Raw genomic sequence first — 19,334 nt, 5'->3', positions numbered from 1 at the left:
TAGCACACTGGACTCGCATTCGGGAGGACGACGGTTCAATCCCGTCTCCAGCTATCCTGATTTTGGTTTTCCGTGATTTCCCTAAATCGCTTCAGGCAAATGCCGGGAGGGTTCCTTTGAAAGGGCACGGCCGATTTCCTTCCCCATCCTTCCCTCACCGGAGCTTGCGCTCCGTCTTTAATGACCTCGTTGTCGACGGAACGTTAAACACTAATCTCCTCCTTCTCCTCCGCCATTACAGTCTGATTCTTCCTTCTTTATGTTGTGTACTGAGTGTTTAAGATGCCTCCGATAGTCCCGCCGACTGTGAAGTACGGGCTATTATAAGATTTGTTAGTGCTAAAGGCCTAAAATCGATCTATATTCATCGTGAGATCTATGCAGTTTACGGAGAAAACATTGAGTGATGGAATGGTAAGAAAGTGGGTGAGAGCATTTAAAGATGGCCGCACAAAAGTGCATGATCAACAACGGAGTGGACGTCCTTCGATCGTTAATGAAAGTTTGGTGCAGGAAGTGGACAACAAGGTGAGAGAAAACGGGAGCTTTGCGATTTCCTCCTTGCGTAATGACTTTCCTAATGTTTCTCGTAGTGTTTTGTATGGCATTGTGACCGAGCACTTGAATTACCGAAAATTGTGCGCACGTTGGGTACCGAAAATGTTGACGGATGTGCACAAAACCAAACGTTTAGACAGTGTTTTGACTTTCCTTGAGCGATACCACAACAACGGTGATGATTTCTTAAGCCAAATTGTTACGGGCGGTGAAACATGGGTCGCCTACATCACACCAGAATCAAAGCAACAGTCCATGGAAGTTGAGCCAGAGCATCGTTTTGCTGCAAGACAATGCCCGTCCGCATGTGGCGAATCAGACCAAAGATCTCATCACATCTTTTCGATGGAAAGCTCTAGACCATCCTCCGTACAGCCCCGATCTTGCGCCCGACGGCTACTATATGTTCCTGCAATTGAAGAAACACCTGGTCGGTCAGCGTCTTCAAGACGATGACAAAGTCAAAACAGTGGTGATACAGTGGTTAACAAGTCAGGCGGCAGACTTCTGTGAGGACGGTATTCAAAAACTGGTACAACGTTATGACTATTGCCTCAGTATTGACGCAAATAATGTAAAAAAGTAGATTAAGGTACAGGCTTTCATGTAAAAATAAAATTATTGCGATATCTTAGCACGTCTTTTTTTAAATTTCAAAACGGTACTTACTTAAAAAACACGCCTCGTACATAAAACTTGAATCATGCATTACGTATCACGTCTCACCGTTCAGGTCGATCTTATTTGTGCGTTCATAAGGTGAAGAGATACACTCCAATACGAAAAGAAGGCGCACTACGAAGGAATTAGCTGAATGGGACGGAAATCGGTAGATGTGTTGTATACGTACAGACAATCAAACGGTTACAATTTCAGAGAAAGTGGATAATTTATTCAGAAGAAAGAGATTCACATATTGAGCAAGTCAATAACGCGTTGGTCCAACTCTGGCAGTTACTCGGCTCATTGTTAGAGTAGTTGGACTTCTTCCTCCGGGATGACGTGCCCTGGTGGGTTAGTCAAAAGCTCGACACGGTTGGAGGACCCTGCTCGTAATCCTACGAACATCCTCATTGCGGTGAGATCCGGCGACCTTACTGACCAAGGTAGGGTTTGGAAAGCACGTGGACAGGCAGTAGAAACTCTCGCCGTGTGCGGGCGGTCGGGCATTATCTTGCTGAAATGTAAGCCCAAGATGGCTTCCTACGAGGGGAGCAAAACGTATCGCTGTGCTATAAGGGTGCCGCGGATGTCAACCAAACGGATCCTGGTGTGAGAAGAAATAACACCCTAGACTGTCACTCCTGGTTTTTGGGCCGTATGGCGGGCGAGAATCAGGTTGGTATCCACCCGCTGTCCGTGCTGTCTGCGTACACGTATGTGGCCTGGAATCTTATTGACTCGAGTAGAAATGCCTCCAGTGATAAGTCCAGCAACGAACTGAGTCCCAACTTCAATCAAAGACATTTGTGGTTAGTTTTGTTGCCGTTCATGGCAGGCCATTCTGGCCTTACATTTCAGCAAAATAGTGCCCAACAGCACATGCCGAGAGTTACTACTGCTTGCTTTAATGCCTACCAAACTCTACCTTGCCCAGTAAAATTTGCCAGATCTCTTCCCCAATTGAGCACATTTGGATCATTATGGACAGGGTCCTCCAACCATCTCCGGATTTTGAAGAACTATCGTGCCAGTTCAACAGAATTTAGCACACCATTCCTGAAAAGCGCACCCAACGAGTCTTGGCACTGATTAACAGTCAGTGCCAGGCCGAATAAATGCTTGCATATGGGCCAGAGAGAGACCAAAACGTTATTGATACCTCAATTTGTGAAGCTCTTTCTCTTGAATACATCATCCAATTTTTCTCTAATTGTAATCATTTGTTTGTCTGTACACGTACATCATCGCTACTCATTTTCACCCCGTTCGGATGACTCCTTCCTGATTCGTCTTCTTTTGCCTAAGACTGTACATTTGCTTTATTTATGATAGGCAGTGTGAGGTAACGGGCGAGTTGTGGCGCACTGGAATTTTTTTTTTTTTTTTTTTGTCACCGGTCTACTGACTGGTTTGATGCGGCCCGCCACGAATTCCTTCCCTGTGCTAACCTCTTCATCTCAGAGTAGCACTTGCAACCTACGTCCTCAATTATTTGCTTTACGTATTCCAGTCTCTGTCTTCCTCTATAGTTTTTGCCCTCTACAGTTCCCTCTGGTACCACGGAAGTCATTCCCTCATGTCTTAGCAGATGTCCTATCATCCTGTCCCTTCTCCTTATCAGTGTTTTCCACATATTCCTTTCCTCTCCGATTCTGCGTAGAACCTCCTCATTCCTTACCTTATCAGTCCACCTAATTTTCAACATTCGTCTATAGCACAACATCTCAAGTGATTCGATTCTCTTCTGTTCCGGTTTTCCCACAGTCCATGTTTCACTACCATACAATGCTGTACTCCAGACGTACATCCTCAGAAATTTCTTCCCCAAATTAAGGCCGGTATTTGATATTAGTAGACTTCTCTTGGCCAGGAATGGCTTTTTTGCCATAGCGAGTCTGCTTTTGATGTCCTCCTTGCTCCGTCCGTCATTGGTTATTTTACTGCCTAGGTAGCAGAATTCCGAAACTTCATTGACTTCGTGACCATCAATCCTGATGTTAAGTTTCTCGCTGTTCTCATTTCTACTACTTCTCATTACCTTCGTCTTTCTCCGATTTACTCTCAAACCATACTGTGTACTCATTAGGCTGTTGATTCCGTTCAGCAGATCATTTAATTCTTCTTCACTTTCACTCAGGATAGCAATGTCATCAGCGAATCGTATCATTGATATCCTTTCACCTTGTATTTTAATTCCACTCCCGAACCTTTCTTTTATTTCCATCATTGCTTCCTCGATGTACAGATTGAGGAGTAGGGGCGAAAGGCTACAGCCTTGTCTTACACCCTTCTTAATACGAGCACTTCGTTCTTGATCGTCCAATCTTATTATTCCCTCTTGCTTGTTGTACATATTGTATATGACCCGTCTCTCCCGATAGCTTACCCCTACTTTTTTCAGAATCTCGAACAGCTTGCACCATTTTATATTGTCCAACGCTTTTTTCAGGTCGACAGATCCTATGAAAGTGTCTTGATTTTTCTTTAGCCTTGCTTCCATTATTAGCCGTAACGTCAGAATTGCCTCTCTCGTCCCTTTACTTTTCCTAAAGCCAAACTGATCGTCACCTAGCGCATTCTCAATTTTCTTTTCCATTCTTCTGTATATTATCCTTGTGAGCAGCTTCGATGCATGAGCTGCTAAGCTGATTGTGCGATAATTCTCGCACTTGTCAGATCTTGCCGTCTTCGGAATTGTGTGTACGATGCTTTTCCGAAAGTCAGATGGTATATCGCCAGACTCATATATTCTACACACCAACGTGAATAGTCGTTTTGTTGCCACTTCCCCCAATGATTTTAGAAATTATGATGGAATGTTATCTATCCCTTCTGTCTTATTTGACCGTAAGTCCTCCAAAGCTGTTTTAAATTCCGATTCTAATACTGGATCCTCTATCTCTTCTAAATCGACTCCTGTTTCTTCTTCTATCACATCAGACAAATCTTCACCCTCATAGAGGTTTTCAATGTATTCTTTCCTCCTATCTGCTCTCTCCTCTGCATTTAACAGTGGAATTCCCGTTGCACTCTTAATGTTACCACCGTTGCTTTTAATGTCACCAAAGGTTGTTTTGACTTTCCTGTATGCTGAGTCTGTCCTTCCGACAATCATATCTTTTTCGATGTTTTCACATTTTTCCTGCAGCCATTTCGTCTTAGCTTCCCTGCATTTCCTACTTATTTCATTCCTCAGCGACTTGTATTTCTGTATTCCTGATTTTCCCGGAACATGTTTGTACTTCCTCCTTTCATCAATCAATCGAAGTATTTCTTCTGTTACCCATGGTTTCTTCGCAGCTACCTTCTTTGTACCTATGTTTTCCTTCCCAACTTCTGTGATGGCCCTTTTTAGAGATGTCCATTCCTCTTCAACTGTACTGTCTACTGCGCTATTCCTTATTGCTGTATCTATAGCGTTAGAGAAATTCAAACGTATCTCGTCATTCCTCAATACTTCCGTATCCCACTTCTTTGCGTATTGATTCTTCCTGACTAATGTCTTGAATTTCAGCCTACTCTTCATCACTACTATATTGTGATCTGAGTCTATATCTGCTCCTGGGTACGCCTTACAGTCCAGTATCTGATTTCGGAATCTCTGTCTGACCATGATGTAATCTAATTGAAATCTTCCCGTATCTCCCGGCCTTTTCCAAGTATACCTCCTCCTCTTGTGATTCTTGAACAGGGTATTCGCTATTACTAGCTGAAACTTGTTACGGAACTCAATTAGTCTTTCTCCTCTTTCATTCCTTATCCCAAGCCCATATTCTCCTGTAACCTTGTCTTCCACTCCTTCCCCTACATCTGCATTCCAGTCGCCCATGACTATTAGATTTTCGTCCCCCTTTACGTACTACATTACCCTTACAATATCCTCATACACTTTCTCTATCTGTTCACCTTCAGCTTGCGACGTCGGCATGTATACCTGAACTATCGTTTCGGTGTTGGTCTGTTGTAGATTCTGATTAGAACAACCCGGTCATTGAACTGTTCACAGTAACACACCCTCTGCCCTACCTTCCTATTCATAACGAATCCTACACCTGTTATACCATTTTCTGCTGCTGTTGGTATTACCCGATACTCATCTGACCAGAAATCCTTGTCTTCCTTCCACTTCACTTCACTGACCCCTACTATATCTACATTGAGCCTTTGCATTTCCCTTTTCAGATTTTCTAGTTTCCCTACTACGTTCAAGCTTCTGACATTCCACGCCCCGACTCGTAGAACGTTATCCTTTCGTTGATTATTCAATCTTTTTCTCATGGTAACCTCCCCCTTGGCAGTCCCCTCCCGGAGATACGAATGGGGGACTATTCCGGAATCTTTTGCCAATGGAGAGATCATCATGACACTTCTTCAATTACAGGCCACATGTCCTGTGGATACACGTTACGTGTCTTTAATGCAGTGGTTTCCATTGCCTTCTGCATCCTCATTTCGTTGATCATTGCTGATTCTTCCGCCTTTAGGGGCAATTTCCCACCCCTAGGACAAGAGAGTGCCCTGAACCTCTATCCGCTCGTCCGCCCTCTTTGACAAGGCCGTTGGCAGAATGAGGCTGACTTCTTATGCCGGAAGTCTTCGGCCGCCAATGCTGATTATTTATCAAAATTTAGGCAGTGGCGGGGATCGAACCCGGGACCGAAGACGTTTTGATTATGAATCAAAGACGCTACCCCTAGACCACGGGTACTGGAAATATTATATCTCGTCAATGCCGCGGCCCGGCAACTAACACGTGATGCCGAACGTTAGCTGAGCAAGAGGGATGGCCGGAGCACGTGGTCCAGCGGCCGCGTGGCTGGAAATTCCATGTTGACACTGAGACGAAGACGGTGCTTTCTGTCGATGAAGGAGATGTCTATACCGGCAGTGCCAAAGATGGCGGACTTTGTGAAACCATCATGGCAGACATTTCACAGTTCGTTAGAAATTAATAGTAGCCAGATTAATCATGATACCTCAAAAAGAAACATGTACATTACTGTTATGTGCACGACGATTCCGATGGTTTAAACAGATTTTCAATATATTTATTAGTTTAAAGTTCAGTATCTGACGATATAATAACACCCAGCAACGAATTTCCAAAATCTAAAAGATTCATCCGATTTCGTCGAACTACGTGTCTCTAGAAAGCTATTTGTGTAAACCTAAATTGGTATAAATTACAGGCATGTAACTTGAATAGTACATGAGTTATTAGAGGTCGAAGTGGCCGATTATTATCGATCGCGTCAGGCCATAAGTACTCCACAGTTACACGAAAAAACGGTAGTAGCATGCTTATAAATATATTTATTCGTCTGTGTCTTATATCCGATGTATACTATTCATGAAGAAATTGGTTAAACATTTACTGTGTTTAGAAAGCACAGAGACATTAGGCTACTGGCCTACCTTTTGTTGCTGTTCCTTTGATACATATTTATTTGATTTATTTATGTATTTAATAATGGGTGTTAGAGCGTGTTTATGGTCCAGCCGTAGGAATCTTTGTTTAATTTAGAGTTATTTAAATGTAAATCCAGTATTTCGTATGTGCTTAAATGTCTGTGAGTGTACGTTCACTTGGAGACATGGAGGGAGCGCTCTAGCCAATCACAGCGCTCGTTAGTGGTGAGACTGTATGAAAATGGGGGAGGAGGATCGTTTCGAGAGGACACGAGGCAGTTTGGGAGAAGGGTAGTTTTGGAAGTGCGGCAGTGCTGGACAAACGCACAGCACACGAGAAGTGCTGGACGTGACGGCGCGTCGGACGCAAAGTCGCGGGAAAGACTTGGAGTGGAGGAGTTTGCGCGTCAGCGCGAGAGATAGAAATACTTCAGAGTGCCGACTTGTGCGCTTGTGAGATTTCCGTGGCTACTACAGTGAACACGTAGTGTGCGTTTAGAAACGAGTATCTCGCGAGCTATGTTGATGTTCATGACTAATTACGTGCAGTAGGAATCTATTGTTTCCCTGGTATTCAACTTATATTTTATTTAATTGCTGGACCATCGACACCAGTAGGTCTTTTGCAGAAATATACCGCATTTTCAAAAGTACTTCTACTATCGTACTCATCAATTAAAGCCGTTAAGATAGTACCTGCAGATTTTATTCAATTGCAATCTTTCATTTACAAAATTCGCAATTGCCGAGTGACAGAAACCTTCGACCATTCGATTCATGTGCGTATTCTTATCGTACACTGTAGACTCAGCAGTATTTGGCCTGTAATGCAGCAACTACGTATCCCAGCCCATAGACAACGAGACAGCGAAAACTTTTAATATTGCAACTCTGAGTCGGTGGGTGGGTAGTTATTTTTGAAAGCCCGCACTGAAAAGCGCACCCATGAGTCTATTAACCGGTGCCAAGCCGAATAAATGCTTGCAAATGGGCCAGAGATAGACCAACGCGTTATTGACTACCTGAATTTGTGGAGCTCTTTCTCTTTTTCTCTAATTGTAATCACTTGTTTGTCTGTACCCGTACATCATCTCTACTGATTTCCGTCCCATTCGGATAATTCCTTCCTGATTCATCTTTTCTTGCCTAAGAGCGTATATTTGCTTTATTTTTGATAGACAGAAGGAAAAGGGGATGTGCAGTCACACTGGGCTATACATTTCTCTTCAAAATCGCCCATTCACTAAGGGCTTAGTACTGGTAACTAAAGTAGTGTTTTAATTCGTTACTTAGCAAGTTCCGTATAGCAGACAACAATTTGAGCTCATTCATGGCGATGAGAAAAAAAAATAACGGTGCGATCACTGCTAATATAACTTGCTTTTTAAGAAACCTACAAACACAGCATGTGAAAACTATTCAGCTACTGCAACTATGTGTGTTTTTCATCGGAATATTTATCAGCCATTTGACTGTCACCGTTTTCGCTTTGTGCCTTCATATTTTCTAATATCTTCTAACCAGCGTCCATTACCACGTGTTTTGCTCTTCCCTTATCACTTATAATCCACTATAGAACACTTACGAACCACTCATCTGTCTATTTGTCCCGCCAGTCTGCATTTCGTTTTCATTAAGTCCAACTTACGCCAGTCAGTTCCTTGATCTGTTTCCTTATTTTCCTTGTTTCTGCTGGTAATTCCCAACATGCATCTCTCCACTGCACATCGATCAACACTTCAGTATTTGAACGGTATTCGCAGTAAAAATCTACAAGTGTGTCTCATCGCTGTGTGAATGCAATCTATCCATTACAGGTATATGGGAAGCTTAGTTTTAAAAACTATCTTCAGTTTACAAAGAGCACCCCATAATTTTACATTTCCGTTTATTTATTTTATTATCTGTCCAGTCGGTGTCCTCAACCGCCGTAAGTAAAAAAGTCTGTACTTCGCATTAAATGATGGCCACCTTTTAAATTTTCCAACGGTTTTGCAGCTGTGGTAACACCAGTTGCCGTCAGATCACCAATGTTAAGCGCTGTCGGGCTGGACTAGCACTTGATGGGTGACCATCCAGTCTGCCGAGCGCTGCTGGCAAGCGAGGTGTACTCAGCCCTTGTGAGGCAAACTGAGGAGCTACTTGATTGAGAGGTAGCGGCTCCGGTGTCGTAAGCTGATCTACGGCCGGGAGAGCGGTGTGCTGACCACATGCCCCTCGATATCCGCATCCAGTGACGTCAGTGGGCTGAGGATGACACGGTGGCCGGTCGGTAACGTTGGGCCTTCATGGCCTGTTCGGGCAGAGTTTAGCTTTTTATCAGTTCCTAAATTTACGGCTCGTGATAGCCAAAAACAGTTATGCTGAACTGTATTTACACAGTGGTTACGCTGAACTGTATTTACAGAGTGGATTTTTTACGATATAACGGAAAGATTAACAGTAGTTTTTTTAAATATTATTCAATAATCTATACGCTACCTAATAGTTGCAGAGTTACATGGACAGAGAGACGAGGCGTGGCCCTAAGACCAGTTGTGTTCTCTTCTGTGAGATCAGAAACACCAATGTTGCGCCGAGCCTTTTCATTAACAAACTGTCGAGCAAAATACGAGGGATATTTTCTTCGAGATCCGATCGGTTACCAAATGAAAACTACAGTGAAAATCCGAGAGTGCTTTACGCTGATATGTTGCGCAGTTTCTCTAGCATGCCCGTTTCTCGCGTCACGTCGCATTTTACACTTCGGAGCGCGCAGTGAGCACCTAAAGATGTGTAGAGCAACAGTCTCTCCCACCATGTGTGAACTGCATACTGAGCTCTAATGTCCTCGATGTCGACGGGCCTTTAAACCCTGAATGCTGACGGGTTCGGCCTAACTGCATGCGGCCTGCAGAATCTAACTCACACGCACGTCCGCCTTCGTGACAATGCCCAGCCGCACACTGCAGCTGCAGCAAAGACGCTCCTGTAGAGTTTTCGATGGGAAGTGTTCGGTCGCCGACCACACAGCCCCGACTTCACTCCCGTTGATTTTCATCACTTCGGTCGCATGAACCGTTGGCTATGACAACATTTTGACACAGACAACGAGCTGCATATTAGCGTAGGGGATTGGCTGAAAGCACAGGCGGCTGCCTTTTGTGACCTAGGGTATTGGGAAGTTGCTACCACGCTATGTCAGAAGTCTAAGTCGGAGCAGCGACTGTGTGAAGTAGATGGAAGGTGTAGTTAACGGTTACAAATAAAATAATTTTTGTTTTCAGAGCGGTTTCCATTTCGCAACCGATCAGCCCCTGAAAACAAATAGCCATCGTAATAGTGAAACAGCAAATGTCGAAGTACGCCTCGTTGACATCAGATGGTGTAATATCAGTTCATGTGTCGGTCTGGGTAGGGAAGAATGATAGATTTCCGGGACGTGGTTTCGTCATGCCGTGTCATCGATGATTCGACATCTTCCCTCTACATCAACATTAACTGTAGGCAAGCAAGAAATGAGTCAGTTTCAATTGTCTAGGAAGTACAAACGCTTCGGATGAGAAATAGAACGTCAATGAAGACGATGGTGTACTGAGTCTCATAGGCAAAATGTTAGATTTTCGGTCAAGTCACGCTTGGTCTTGATTTAGAGTCCGGATGGGTATGTTTTGGACACTACCGACATCACAAAATTCTGGCAGCCTACAATGATGGGCGTTGTAGTGGTCAAATGACAACTATTATTGGAATCAACATGTGACATCAACACCTACAGACTGAGATAATTTGGAATCCCTACTTCAGGATGGTTTTGGAACGCAAGGTAAAATCCACAAACATTATTTTAACAGCAAAATTTGCAGATAGTAGCAGGTACTGAGTTCCCACTGTTAGAGAGCCTTTGCAATTATGTTATTCTAATTCTTTGCATACTTTCATACAGCTAATCTGTGATATAATGTTCATTTTACTCACATGTATTAGTCGTAGCGTTACAGTTTTCAGAAACAACAGTGTGTGTTGATATTAGTGCTACGATAGCTGCACTATCGACGGCGTCTTCATGAATCGATATTTTCAGTATCCCTGATGGTTGGTATGCAGAAGGACACTCTGTATTTGTGTCTTGTATTAACATCAGTATGGTAGACGGCAGTGGGAAATTACATCGACGTAGCACGATGCTACCAAGCCTCGACACTTACTAGTGACTCATCTGATTCTGTCAGCATTCAAGACTACTTGTTTCTATCAAGAGAATTACTCTCCTTGTATATGAATATAGGGCGGAGAAAAATTGTGTCGCGAAATTTTAATCCTGGATAGCTGATACCAGTAGGAACCACAATTGCTTATGTTGTGTTGGTCGACAACGCACAATTTTCAAACTACGAAAACTTGACGCCACGCGCTCCGATTGGCCGTGGGGCTGCCCTGTTGCCGTTCTTCAGTTAACAGGCAGCGCGCCTCCTTTTTTTAAAATTATTTAAGGATAAAGCTTGGGCTTTCTCCGTCGGCAGGCCACGAGCGGCGTACCGAGACCATCCGACCGCCGTGTCATCCTCAGTGGAGGATGCGGATAGGAGGGGCGTTGGGTCAGCACACACCTCTCCCGGTCGTTATGATGGTATTCTTGACCGATGCCGCTGCTGTTCGGTCGAGTAGCTCCTCAATTGGCATCACGAGGCTGAGTGCGCCCTGAAAAACTGCAACAGCGCATGGCGGCCTGCATGGTCACCCATCCAAGTGTCGACCACGCCCGACATCGCTTAACTTCGGTGATCTCTGGGGAACCGGTGTATCCACTGCGGCAAGGCCGTTGCCTACAAAGCTTGGGCCTTTATTGTAGTTGTGTTTGTAACTCATGGGTCTTCAGCCATTTTAAAATTAAAATCCCTTACTTGTCAAGTCTTACATTCTTTGGGCCTTCAGCCTCATTTGAAGTATTATTTAAGGATAAAACCTTGCACTTTCTGGCTTTTGAAAATTTATTGTAGTTGTGTTTTAAATCGTGGGCTTTCAGCGGTTTTAAAAATTAAAGAGGTTGTGCCATTAAGCCATAAGATTGCGTGATATATTCAGTCGATAGTTAAGCTCGGAAATTTGCGCTGTGATGTTTGGGCAACTAATTAAAGTTATATGTGTTCGAGTGTGATAGCCGCTCATTTTGGGCCCCTTTCCACAATTCCAACTGCCTGTTATGTCCTGCGCATTTAACCAGGAGTTTCAGTACCTTCTTGAACCTCACTGACTCCCTTCTGCCCGCTTCTCGTGGTCGTGCGGTAGCGTTCTCGCTTCCCACGCCCCGGTTCCCAGGTTCGATTCCCGGCGGGGTCAGGGATTTTCTCTGCCTCGTGATGGCTGGGTGTTGTGTGATGTCCTTAGGTTAGTTAGGTTTAAGTAGTTCTAAGTTCTAGGGGACTGATGACCATAAATGTTAAGTCCCATAGTGCTCAGAGCCATTTGAGCCATTTGACTCCCTTCTTGCACGTCTCGCGCTGGAAGAGGTGGTTATGGGGGCTTTTGACAGGTGGTCACGTTAGTGGGAGTGGACAGTAGCTGGGCGCCGCGGACCTTACCTTGACGTCGTGCGGCGCCTTGAGCTCGACGAGGAAGCGCGTGCGCGTGCCGACCTTGACGGCCAGGTCGGAGAGGCGGCGCAGGAAGCAGGGGGCGTCGCGGCCCACGCGCAGCTCCAGCGCCGCGCGCGCCTCGCCGGCCGCGTTCTTGGCCAGCAGCGAGTAGCGGCCGGCGTCCGCCGCCGACACGCCCTCCACCGACAGCAGCACCGTGTTGTTGTTCTCCGACACGCGGAACCGACCGCCGCTCGGCACCTCCTCGTCCCCGCGCGTCCTGCAACGCAGAGCAGCGCACTACTCAGCCACAGCACACACATTACACGAGACTTGGTCCATACAGTCTAGAACACAACAGTTGCAGATAATCGTGCAATAGCCAGATTTGTGTCGCATTCAGGTAGTGCAGCGCTTAACAACTGGCCGGTTTTGAGCGCGAGTACTCGCGTCTGCTCAGGCACGTGCTCGCGAGCAGGTGCAAGGTCGCGGAGTAGGGAGGGGGGGAGGGAGGGGAAATGCGCGGGCACGTTTGAATGTGATCTCACGTTCTTAGCAGATTTAACTAGCCATCTGAATGCTTTGAACATTTTACTACAAGGTAAAGATCTGCTAATTACTCATTTCATAGATCGAATACGAGCTTTTAAAATGAAATTGACACTTTGGGTGAGTCAGCTGGAAACAGGAAACCTAGCTCATTTTCCTAAATTATCATCCGTGCAAGATGTTCACAAAGACTGTGAACGTTGTTCACATAGTTTAGTTGATCAGCGCTTTCAAGGTCTGACAGCACTAGACAGTGATTTTGATCTGTTCTCTCCATATACAGCGAATATTTAAGAGATTCGTCCTGAGCCGCAGCAAGAAATTATTGACCTGCAGTGTGACAGAGAATACAGAGACAAATTTCAGAACAAGAAAAACATTTTGGAATTCCACAGACACTTCCCTCAGGATAGATTTCCTCGTTTGCACAAACTGGCGGCTACAATAATATCAATGTTCGGTTTCACGTATGTTTGTGAACAACTGTTCTCTGCAATGAAATGTAACAACATGCGCCTGAGAAACGCATTGTCTCATCGAAATTAAACTGCACGCTGCGCCTAAAATGCACAAGAACTATTACTCCGAACATAGACGCAATTGTAAAGGGCAAAAGTACAAGATAACCGAGAATCCCACACTTCAGTGACACCTTTTATTGTGTAACAGTTCACAAATTAATGCGAATGTAGAGGCATACACTAAGCTAATAAAATTATGTGGCACGTGTACATTCTCCTTTATTTGTTTCATTTGTCGCAGTAATAATTCGTGAGTGATATCCCTGCAGGTGGCCGCGGATTTACATTGACTGGCGGCAGCTGTTGTGTGCCCCACATGGCTTTCCCCACTCTCCGCTCTGGTCCGGTAGTGGGGGTAGCGTGCTCGCGCTGCTCCGTGCTCGCGCCTTGCTGCTCACAGCTTGCTCCGCGAGTACGCGAGTACGCGAGTACGTATGTTGTGAAGCCCTGAGGTAGTCGCTCGGTGAAGGGCTGCTAGGGAATCTGGGGGAAGGCGTACTCGTCGTCAAAAGTTCCGGTCGACGACATCTGACCAGTACAACGGAGGACCGCCCTACTCTGCACCAACCATGTCATAAACACTTCACATCTAAGCCCGCCATCCGAGAACAAGTAATGAAACTAGGCAATTATCGTCCCATGCGTAGGCTGCTGTTAACTCCACAACACAAAATAGTGCAAAAAAATGGCTCTGAGCACTATGGAACTTCACAACTGAGGTCATCAGTCCCCTAGAACTGAGAACTACTTAAACCTAACTAACCTAAGGACATCACACACATCCATCCTCGAGGCAGGATTCGAACCTGCGACCGTAGCAGTCACGCGGTTCCAGACTGAAGCGCCTAGAACCGGTCGGCCACCCCGGCCGGCCAAAATGGTGCATTTGGAACGGTGCTGTTATACGGAAGCATCGACTACGGATGACATCACATTGTGTTCCGCGTTGGATCACGGTTCTGTATTACCCATGATGACAATCGTGAGCCAGTATGGCTGCGAATTGTGGGGAGTTTCCATTCTTTGAATGCTTTGGAGACTCACAGTGGTGTTACTCCTGCAGCTAGGTAGCCATCGACTGAATAAGGCAACTCTGAGGACGCAGTAGTACACCACGGACATCTTTTGTCCTCACATGTCCCCCACGCAGTAGTGTGGTGCCATTCTTCAACAGGACAATGCATGTGTGTGCTTGGTGGTGAGCAGCTCGCGTGACCAACAACATCTGTGCTTGACAGAACATACGTGGTCGTCGCGTCTGTCCCATAACCATCATCCAGTTACAACAGTTGTGGGCCAGGTTTCCTGGGAGAGAATAGAAGCCGGCCGGTGTGGCCGTGCGGTTCTAAGCGCGTCAGTTTGGAACCGCGTGACCGCTATGGTCGCAGGTTCGAATCCTGCCTCGGGCATGGATGTGTGTGATGTCCTTAGGTTAGTTAGGTTTAAGTAGTTCTAAGTTCTAGGGGACTGATGACCTCAGTAGTTAAATCCCATAGTGCTCAGAGCCATTTGAACCATTTTTTAGAGAATAGAACGGCTGTATGACAGCCTCCCCTCCCACACCAACTCAGTGGATGCATCCGGGGTGTAACGACAAACCGGCAAGTGGGCTCATATAGCCAAGATGTTCGTAAATTTGTGCAGACTTTGTGATCACTGAAATAACATCACGTACTAACTCAAACTGTGAAGTCTCTCTTGTAGGTGGTTCATCTTTTTGCTAGCAGTATACTTTGAGATTGGATTTTTTAAAAATCTTCTTTATTATGAATGTCTCCATCAGTGTATTTTGTATTTCTCATTGCATTGTCGTATACTGCTGTGAGATATTTTCAATGAAACCACTTTAGACATTTCACCTACTGAGTCTTTTTAGAATTTCGGGTGTCTCCCCATGTCACGTCGTAAGGAGAACGTGCATGACCCGGGTAGACACCTGATGATTCTACAAATTAGAAATACGCCTGAAATTCTTCAGCTCGGACACTCAATATTTGTACATGTAGCTTAATACGCAATCTGTTCCTTAACTTGTCGGTTGTCTTCATTTGCACCGTGATGCGAGAGGCTAACGACGTTGCTTGCATGTTGCTTCCATACTTTTTCTGCAAGATAATTTCGTTTACAGAAGTACTAGCTAATTTCTCGCCGCAGTTAGAGTATCTAAACGAATTTCTCGCAGATTTTTCTGACAGTAAGTACGTATTTACACTGAGGAACAGATAACTGGGTACACTTTTTTTCTTTTTTTTTTTTTTTTTTTTTTGTTGTGTGACTAGGGACTCCCGATCTTTCGATCTGACGCCATTTCGGCGACTTGCGCGTCGATGGGGATGAAATGATGATGATTAGGACAACACAACACCCAATCCCTGAGAGGAGAAAATCTCCGACCCAGCCGGGAATAGAAACCGGGCCCTTAGGATTGACATTCTGTCGCGCTGACCACCTAGCTACCGGGGGCGGACACTGGGTACACTGCCTTGTAAACAGTTCTTTTATACAATATTTTTCATCATCCCGTCACGGAAATGGTATTGTTGCCGATTTCAACTTGTTTGCAAGTCACCATCACATGGACTTTTCAAAAAGAAAGAAACAAGGTGATGGTAAAATACTAAATAACAAAGGTGAACTAATTCCTGTAGACAACTAATTTCTGTAGACAACCAACTCTACGTTGGTTGGTTGATACGGTGGAGGGGACCAAACAGAGAAGTCATCAGGTCCCATCGGATTAGGGAAGTATGGCAGGCGTGCCCTTTCAAAGGAACCACCCTGGCATTTCCCTAAAGCGATTTACGGAAATCATGGAAAACCTAAATCAGGATGGCCGGACGCGGGTTTGAGCCGCCGTCCTCCCGAATGCGAGTCCAGTGTGCTAACCATTGTGTCACCTCGCTGGGTTCCGGTAAGTTACACAGTAACTCGTCATAGTAGGCTAGCAGAGGCACTCGCAAGGGGAGGCCGCCAATTGCGAAACTCAGATTCGATTCATACTGCGCATAATAAAAGTTCATGGTCAGAGGTGTAATGTGGCAAAGCACCAAGGTGCACTTCTCAGCCGTTGTCGAGAAAATCGACAGTTAAAAGAAACCGTTGCGGTGAAATACTCTCTACGATTTAAAATTTGCAACAGCGTCGTGGCGCAGCGGTAAGCGCTCGGGTTCGTAATCCGAAAGTCGCCGGATCGAGTATGGCGCCATGCAATTTTTTTTTAGTATTTGTTTTTGTAATTCATATATATATATATATATATATATATATATATATATATATATATATATATATATATATAAAATTCCCGGCAATCAGTTGCAACAATTATGCATATAATAAGTTGTTGAAAGTCGTTTGTCGTGGAAAAACTGGCGACTTCGAACATGATTAGTTTTCCGCAAACAAAGTTGTATTTCACAAATGTTATTAATTGTCTTCATAATGTTTACACGTGTAGTTAACGGAAGACGTAGAAACGATATTCCGAAACGAATACGTATAGTGTAAGTCAAACGTTCGAATTAGAGTAGAGACCGTATATATACATATTTGAATTAGAAGAAACAAATACTAAAAAAAAAAAAAGGTTGCTTGGCGCGAGATTCGATCCGGCGACTTTGGGATTACGAACCCGAGTGCTTACCGCTGCGCCACGACGCTGTAGGAAATTGTAAATAGTAGAGAGTATTTCACCACGACGGTTCTTTTTAACTGTCGATTTTCTCGACAACGGCTGAGAAGTGCATCTTGGTGCTTTGCCACATTACACCTCTGGCCATGAGCTTTTATTATGCGCAGTATGTATCGAATCTGAATTTCACAATTGGCGGCCTCCCCTTGTCAGCTTAAAGATAGCCGTGCTTTGATTGTTGGAACTGAAGGTCGCAGGTAACTAGTTGATAAGGTCAGTAGCAATCAAATCGCAAATATACGTTTAAGAGGCACGGCAATACAAAATTTATTGGGGAATATACCTTTCTCAAAGCGAAAACCGATAAAAAATCCTTGTGTAGGTAAGCTAGACGTTCACTATTTGTTGGTTAAATCACGTCCGTATACAGACGTGACAGGCAAGTAGTTGCCGACGGGTGAGTCGGCAGGCGATCGAAAAAACGGCGGGCCACGGCTGTGGAGGCGGCGGCGGTGGCGGCGCGGTGTGACGCCGGCGGTTCCGCCGCGAGTCTTATTTTTACGCCTGAGCCGTGGATGCAGCATCTGTTTGTTATCATTCGTCTCTGTGTTTGAGGAATGTGAGCCTGCTGTAGCTGCGCCCATTTTCCTTGGTACAGTACAAGACGATGGCCGCGCCAAAGATTTCAGCGAAGCGTCTCGCATGTCGCTATCGAACTCAGGAAATACAATTCGGGCATTATCTATTACTAAATTCTGAGTGCAATTCTGACTGTCGGTTGTTTCCACTAATGAACGACGTACGCTGACGAGAAACAATATTGGTCACCTTACAAGAGCGCACTGATCGCTTTGGGGCACTGTAGACGACGTGGTCACGTGACCCTCCACCGCTTACGTATGCTATAGCAGTGAAGTAGTATGTATCTTCCAGTTGACTGTACGGAATTTGCGCATTAATAAGTCTCGACGTAAATGCATGACACAATGCCAGCAAGAGGCTATCGTGTTTGGACGTACTGGCGACCATACCGTGAATCAAGTTGCCTGATTTGTCGGTGTATAGTCGCGGAATGTCCTACATGTCTAAAGGAATGGTGTACCAGCGGCAGCCGTGTAGCCGCGGCTTAAGTACAGTGGCCATGAAGAGGTCCTAACCGACACCCACTTGAGGTGAGAGCCAATGCCTCCCAGTGACGATCGGTTTCAAATTCTGCAGGAAATGATGCTGTCAGTAAATGCAGGTCTATGTAAATCAGTACCCGAGAGAATAGTGCCGAAATGCGTGTAATAAGATCGCTGCTCATAGTAGCTCATAAGGCTGCCAGTCTCCAATGGCAGAACAATACGGAAACTGGACACAACCGGACTTGAGGTGTGTAGTGCGATCCGATGGGTCGCGATTTTGCCTCTTTTCAAACCTACGTCTACATTTTATCAGCATAAACACTCCACAGCGCGCAGAGAATGCTTTTTGTAGTGAAAACACAACTGTAATCTGAACCAATTTTATTAAGGCATCGCCGGTTTCGTGGCTTGCACCCTTGTAAGACAGGGTTGTAGACTCTCCCCGATGTTATTCAATCTGTATATTGAGCAAGCAGTAAAGGAAACAAAAGAAAAATTTGGAGTAGGTATTAAAATCCATGGAGAAGAAATAAAACCGTTGACGTTCGCCGATGACATTGTAATTCTGTCAGAGACAGCAAAGGACTTGGAAGAGCAGTTGAACGGAATGGACAGTGTCTTGAAAGGAGGATATAAGATGAACATCAACAAAAGCAAAATGAGGATCATGGAATGTAGTCGAATTAAGTCGGGTGCTGTTGAGGGTATTAGATTAGGAAATGAGACACTTAAAGTAGTAAAGGAGTTTTGCTATTTGGGGAGCAAAATAACTGATGATGGTCGAAGTAGAGAGGATATAAAATGTAGACTGGCAATGGCAAGGAAAGCGTTTCTGAAGAAGGGAAATTTGTTAACATCGAGTATAGATTTAAGTGTCAGGAAGTCATTTCTGAAAGTATTTGTATGGAGTGTAGCCATGTATGGAAGTGAAACATGGACGATAAATAGTTTGGACAAGAAGAGAATAGAAGCTTTCGAAATGTGGTGCTACAGAAGAATGCTGAAGATTAGATGGGTAGATCACATAACTAATGAGGAAGTATTGAACAGGATTGGGGAGAAGAGAAGTTTGTGGCACAACTTGACCAGAAGAAGGGATCGATTGGTAGGACATGTTCTGAGGCATCAAGGGATCACCAATTTAGTATTGGAGGGCAGAGTGGAGGGTAAAAATCGTAGGGGGAGACCAAGAGATGAATACACTAAGCAGATTCGGAAGGATGTAGGCTGCAGTAGGTACTGGGAGATGAAGAAGCTTGCACAGGATAGAGTAACATGGAGAGCTGCATCAAACCAGTCTCAGGACTGAAGACCACAACAA

General features: G+C 44.9%; 1 protein-coding gene across 1 annotated transcript in view; it reads right to left on the bottom strand.

Annotated features, from left to right (window-relative positions):
* The window catches only part of LOC124613831 (muscle M-line assembly protein unc-89-like), a 261,356-nt gene that overhangs the window by 171,739 nt on the left and 70,283 nt on the right, over positions 1-19,334 (bottom strand). Inside the window, exon 2 of the mRNA XM_047142554.1 lies at positions 12,192-12,465. Within this exon, the coding sequence (XP_046998510.1) occupies positions 12,192-12,465 (274 nt within the window). The remainder of the gene's footprint in view (positions 1-12,191; positions 12,466-19,334) is intronic.

This window comes from Schistocerca americana, chromosome 4 (assembly GCF_021461395.2).
Source record: "Schistocerca americana isolate TAMUIC-IGC-003095 chromosome 4, iqSchAmer2.1, whole genome shotgun sequence".
In the NCBI taxonomy this organism is placed as follows: Eukaryota; Metazoa; Arthropoda; class Insecta; order Orthoptera; family Acrididae; genus Schistocerca; species Schistocerca americana.
Note: the sequence above shows the minus strand (reverse complement) of the source record. Positions and strands in the feature narration are given on the sequence as shown.